Raw genomic sequence first — 6,000 nt, forward strand, 5'->3', positions numbered from 1 at the left:
AAATTAGACCTTCAAATATATCTCAAATAAGAAATAACTAGTTTGGCCTAAATGTATGGCACAGTTGAAAGCATTTATTTCATCATCATCATCATCCTGTTAGAATTTTTAAAACCACAATATTTTCAACTCTGTTCAAACTTGGAGATACCTTTCCAGGTCTACTATTTCTAGAAAAGTTCTTAGGTGAGATCTGCAAGAGACAGAGTGAGTTACTTTTTTTTACTGAGATTCTATTTATTCTCTGCCATGGGAGAAGTTTTTCAGAGAGTACAAGGAGAGATTCAGGATATAGCAAATTCCAGCAGCTTCTTAGGAACAGCAGCAGAGGCTTGAAATGTCCGGGAAAATAATCTTTTTAAGAATACCACCCATTAATCCAGTTCTCTGAAGGGAAAATATCAAACTGGAAAAACAGATTCGGACCTAAAAATAATTAAATATAAGTCACTTTAAAAGCATATTTTATCTTAACACCTCTCCCTTTTAGGATTTCTTCAAAACAGAAGCCATAAACTTCTCAAAAGACAATTACTTACTAGAAGAAAGTAGTCCTAATTAGGATATGTGTCAAGAAAACCTAATTATCAATTTGCCTAATTAAAATGAATATCTGAACATGCCTTAGGAATGTGAGCTTTCTCAGGTGAGACGTGTACCATTTTTTTTTAATCAACATCCGTCAACAGAGCCTAGCAGATTATGTTAACAGGGAACAGATGACTGAAACCAAGCGTCACACACACCACTACTGGAAGGAGTTGATGGGAATACTGTTACTCATGTAAGTAAATCACCGGCGGGAGGAAATGCGTCTTAAAGCAAAGCGCTCTTTCATTTAATTGCCAGGCTACACTTGGAAAACAAACCACTCAATGAGCTAATTTTGCAGCACAGGTGATGGTTCAAAGCTGTGATTTTTAGGGACCGTTGCTTGAGTTAATCAAACCCCTTTGATGGTGTGTGTTTTGGCAAGAGAAGGGGAAAAGCCAGCTTTTTTTTTTTTTTTTTTTTTTTTTTTTTGAGACACAGTCATCACTCTGTCTCCTAGGCTGGAGTGCAGTGGGCGATCTCGGCTCACTGCAACCTCCACCTCCCAGGTTCAAGCTATTCTCCTGCCTCAGCCTTCTGAGTGGCTGGGATTACAGGTGTGTGCCACCACACCTGGCTAATTTTTACATTTTTAGTAGAGACGGGGTTTCGCCATGTTGGCCAGGCTGGTCTTAAACTCCTGGCCTCAAGCAATCCACCCGCCTCGGTCTCCCAAAGTGCTAGAATTACAGGCATAAGCCACCACTCCCAGCCTCGAAAAAGTCAGTTCTTGAACTTTCTCAGTCTGCCCAAAGGGCAACTCTACTGGCCTCCCAAGGAGTCTGGAAACGCCTCTGATACCTCTAAGGGCACCTCTCCAAGTTGCCAGTGATGCTAAGAGAGTCAGGACCCCGGGAAATTGTCAATGAGTGCAATGGAAGCAGCGATGGTAGGTTAGGGTTCAGCGCCTAGTAATGTGAAGCCACAAGCCTGGGGTTCTCAGCAGAACACTCTGAGGCTGGGCCTCTCAAGGCTCTCCATTAAATGACCCATCCTGAGTGTGTCTATGGGACTGCAAGGATCACAGAGAAGATCAACAGCTGGCCCCACTTCTAGATTTACTCAGGGCTAAGAAAAGTTCCAGGTCACTCTCTCCTTCTATCAGTAGGGTAGGTGTCTCATACATTTATCGTCAAGTCTCTCTCCAGCACCCCCATTCTTATCCAGGGGAGATGCCCTCTGATCCTCTGGTCCCAGTGGTGGCCCCCTGGGAGCTGCAATGGCCTAGGAAGCTTCTATACCTCAGCACTCTATTCATCATCTCCACTGGAAGACACCCCGCGCCCAATAGGTACCTCCAGCTACAGCAAATAAACACATTCAAAGTAAACAATGGGGGCCAGGTGTGGTGGCTCACGCCTGTAAATCCCAGCACTTTGGGAGGCCGACGCGGGTGGATCACTTGAGGTCAGGAGTTCCAGACTAGCCTGGCCAACATGGCGAAACTCCATCGCTACTAAAAATGCAAAAATTAGCCGGGCGTGGTGGTACATGCCTGTAATCCGAGCTACTCGGGAGGCTGAGGCAGGAGAATTGTTTGAACCTGGGAGGTGGAGGCTGCAGTGAGTAAAGATAGCATCACTACACTGCAGTCTGGGTGAAAGAGCGAGACTCCATCTCAAAACAAACAAACAAAAACAAAAAACAAAGTAAATAACGGGGGGCTACAGAAATGCAGCTTCCAGACAAATCCTTGAGCTCCAGCTTCCAACTGGATTGCATCCCAAGTTGCTCTAAAGTAGAAATGCTTTTGCTGCCATTGCTGTAACCAGACCATTCTTTTCAAAATAAAAATCTGATCATGAATCCTTGCTTCTTCACACATCCAGCTTGAAACCTCTTGATGCTATTAGGATATAATGAAAATTCTTAGTTACCACCACCCCCTTCTCCAACCTCATTCTACACCATGCCCCAATCTCATCTTTCTGCTCCAGACTCAGAGATTTCCTTCAGCCCTCATCCTTCCCTTTCCCATCCTGCCATGTCCTAGGACTCTCACACTTGCTCTGCCCATGGTCCACAATGGTCTTCCCTTCCTTCATGACCCAGTTAACTCATACTCCTCTTTTAGCAATCAGATGAAGCAACATGTCCTCAGGGAAGCCCTGCCTGAATGTCCTCAGAGCCCACCAATAGCCAAGCATTGTATTTTGTGCCCTAGCTTTGTACCTGGATTATTATAAGCCGCTGAGAGCATGTAACTTGAACCACTCCCCCGCCCTCAACTTCCTATTCTACACAATACTGGAGAGTGCAATAGGAATATAAGAAATATTTAGTTTTTTTTTTCTTTTAGATGGAGTCTCACTCTATTGCCCAAGCTGGAGTACAGTGGCATGTTCTTGGTTCACTGCAACTTCTGATTCCCAGGCTCAGGCAATTCTCCTGCCATAGCCTCCCAAGTCCCAAGCAGCTGAGACTACAGGCATGCGCCCTCACACCCAGCTAATTCTGTATTTTTAGTAGAGAGGCGGTTTCGCCATGTTGGTCAGGCTGGTCTCGAATTCCTGAGCTCAGGTGATCCACCCGCCTCAGCCTTCCAAAGTGCTGGGATTACAGGCGTGAGCCACTGCGGCCGGCCCACAACAAGTATTTCTTGAACTGAAAGAAAAAATACATACACATGTACAGCAACAGGGAACTCTCATATACAGCTGGTGGGAGTATAAATTGGTGCTACCACTTTGGAAGGCAGTTTGACCATATCTAGTAATGCTGGAGATGATTATATCCTATAACCCAGAACTTAGCTCGTAGGTATATGCCTCAGAGCAACGCTCCCATGTGTCCAAAAAGAGATTTGTACAGAATGTTCATAACAGCACTGTTACCAAGGGCAAAAACCAGAAACAACTAAATGGCCATTATATCAGTCAGGATCCTTACAGGAAATAGCTGGCATTCTCAAATTAGGATAATTTTTAAAAGCGCTTAAAAAGGGATTACTTGGCGTGGGTTGGGTGGATGAAACCTACAAGGGGGTGTCGCAACCCAAGGATAGAAAAGCAGAACCACTGCCACTCCCACGCCTCAAAGGAGGAAATGGTTACTCAAATACAGAACTAGAGAGAATGAAGAGAAAAGCTGTCCTGAGAGAAGGAGTGACCTTGACCTTCAGGGGTGGAGAGGAAGACAGCCAAGCCAAGCAACTTCACAGGGAGTACACTGCAAGAATAAATACAGCTGCCTTTTGCTTCTCTCCCTCTCTTATTTCTTCTCAGGGCTCCCCACTGGATGAGCCCAAAGGAAAACCAAAAGGCAAGGAGCCCACTGATGTAGTTCATGGAGGGCAATCCCCTGAGGCAACCCCTTGGGGAAGGGAGAAAGGTTTGGAGAGGCAAAGGGAAGATACTCATCATATACATCAACAGAATGTATAAAGTATATAATCATCCAATGGAAAGTTGCCCAGCAAGAAAAGAGCAAAATCTTCATGTTGGACAAAAAAGACAAGTTGCATTAAAATACAGTCGTCCCAGGCCAGGTGCGGTGGCTCAGGCCTGTAATCCCAGCACTTTGGGAGGCTGAGGAGGGCGGATAACCTGAGGTTGGGAGTTCGAGACCAGCCTGACCAACATGGAGCAACCCCGTCTCTACTAAAAACACAAAATTAGCCGGGCGTGGTGGTGCTTGCCTACAGTCCCAGCTACTCCGGAGGCTGAGGGCAGGAGAATCGCTTGAACCTGGGAGGCGGAGGCTGCAGTGAGCCAAGATCACACCACTGCACTCCAGCCTGGGCGACAGAGCAAGATTCCGCCATAAATAAATAAATAAGGTTTTAGTATAGAATTATAAGAGAAACCTACTTTACGTAAGGTAGCAGGTCTCTATGAGCATAGTCTCTATGAGGAAGTGAATGAACTTTAAAATGAGGTGTCACGGCTGAGAGAGCCAGGCTCACCAACCCTGCTAGCAGCAGAAAACAGCAAGCGCCAAGACCCTCAGGGAAAGAACGGCCTTGGCCCTTTTAAATGCAGTTCAAACAAGGGCAACAACAAAACCTGTTTCAGAATTGGGCAAGAGAGAGAATGACAACCCTGAAGGAAGTGGACACAAGCCCGATCACGTAGAGCTTTTAGGGTGACTTCCTTGGGGGTACAAAGCTGGTGAGCGCCTGGAAGGCGATCTGGCTCTAGGCAGTAAAAAGCCACAGAGGGGAATCAAGGAACCAGTAACAAACCTCCCTCTTGACTTAGCACCTAGCATGCGTTCAACACCGGGTTACAAAAATACTTTTGATCTGTTTACGCTTCCAAAAACCCTATGAAGCAGGTATTATCAAACCCCTTTTTACGGCCAAGCAGATAATCTAAATCCAAAATCCAAGCACTTTACCACGACTCTCGACTGCACTCCCTCTCTACCGTTCTGATGGGGCAACGTTACCATTTCGGTGAATGACTTATAGTAAATAACTGTACTTATGGAGTATAGAACACATAACGGTGAACAACCTTAATAAAACCGATGGCCTCTAACATGCACCGAGCGCTTATCCGGTAACATCCACAAGTATTCCCGTTTTACAGATATGGAAGCTGAGGCCAAGATGATAATGCAGGGCTTGGAAACCAGGTCTCGCTGCAGAGCCCAAGCTGTCATTAACTATGCTTTGCAGCCTTCCTCTTACTTCCCTTCTCTGGGGGAAGTTAGGTTAACGCCAGGGAGGCTCCTGGACCAGACCGCTCTCTCGGACTCGCCTCTCAACTGTGCCCCTGCAATTCCTAAATTTAGGCTTTGATGCAGCTATGGCGGCCCCCAGGCCCGGGTGCAGCCCCGGATGGTGTCCGACTGGCGGAGAGCACACCTGAACAAAAGGTTCCCCCGGCGGACGGTTCCGCAGCCCCAGAGTCCCCTCCCTGGGTGAGGGGCGGGCAGTACCTGCGGGAAACGCGTCCAGGGTCCTGCCCCGGGCTCTGTGGAAAACACCCCCCGCCTCTGCAGCCGACATGGCGAGCGAGTTTCTGGCCTTCACTCAGAACACTGCGTGGGTGGAAGCCGCGCGACTTCACACAAGCCAACTGCCAGACCTGTCCCGCTTCGGGCGGCGCCCTTTGCTCTCGGGGCGGGACTGGGGCGGGACGGGGCGGAGCCCGGTCGCTCGGGGCGCCGCTAGTGCTGTCTGGGCGGAGCGGAGGCGCCAGCGTCCCCTCTGGGATCGACCTGCGCGCCTGGCGAGTGGAGACTCTAGGGCAGACGTGGGCGGGAATAAGGCTTTGGGGTCAGTCCTTCCCTAAAGGCAGAGTTACTAGATTTAACAGTAAAAATGCAGGACTCCCAGTTAAATTGAAATTTCAGATTTTTTTTTAAAAAAGAATGACTGACTTAGTATAAATATGTCCCATGCAGTATTTGGGAGCTACTTACGTTAATTTTTTTTTTTCATTATCTGAAATTCCAATTGAA

General features: G+C 47.3%; 1 protein-coding gene across 1 annotated transcript in view; it reads right to left on the reverse strand.

The window, feature by feature from the left end:
- The window catches only part of CPPED1 (calcineurin like phosphoesterase domain containing 1), a 138,922-nt gene extending 133,141 nt beyond the window's left edge, over positions 1 to 5,781 (reverse strand). Inside the window, exon 1 of the mRNA XM_023231081.1 lies at positions 5,476 to 5,781. Coding sequence (XP_023086849.1) covers positions 5,476 to 5,545 — 70 coding nt within the window. The 5' untranslated portion in view covers positions 5,546 to 5,781. The remainder of the gene's footprint in view (positions 1 to 5,475) is intronic.
- Positions 5,782 to 6,000: the final 219 nt, after the last annotated feature.

This window comes from Piliocolobus tephrosceles, chromosome 17 (assembly GCF_002776525.5).
Source record: "Piliocolobus tephrosceles isolate RC106 chromosome 17, ASM277652v3, whole genome shotgun sequence".
Classification (NCBI taxonomy): Eukaryota; Metazoa; Chordata; class Mammalia; order Primates; family Cercopithecidae; genus Piliocolobus; species Piliocolobus tephrosceles.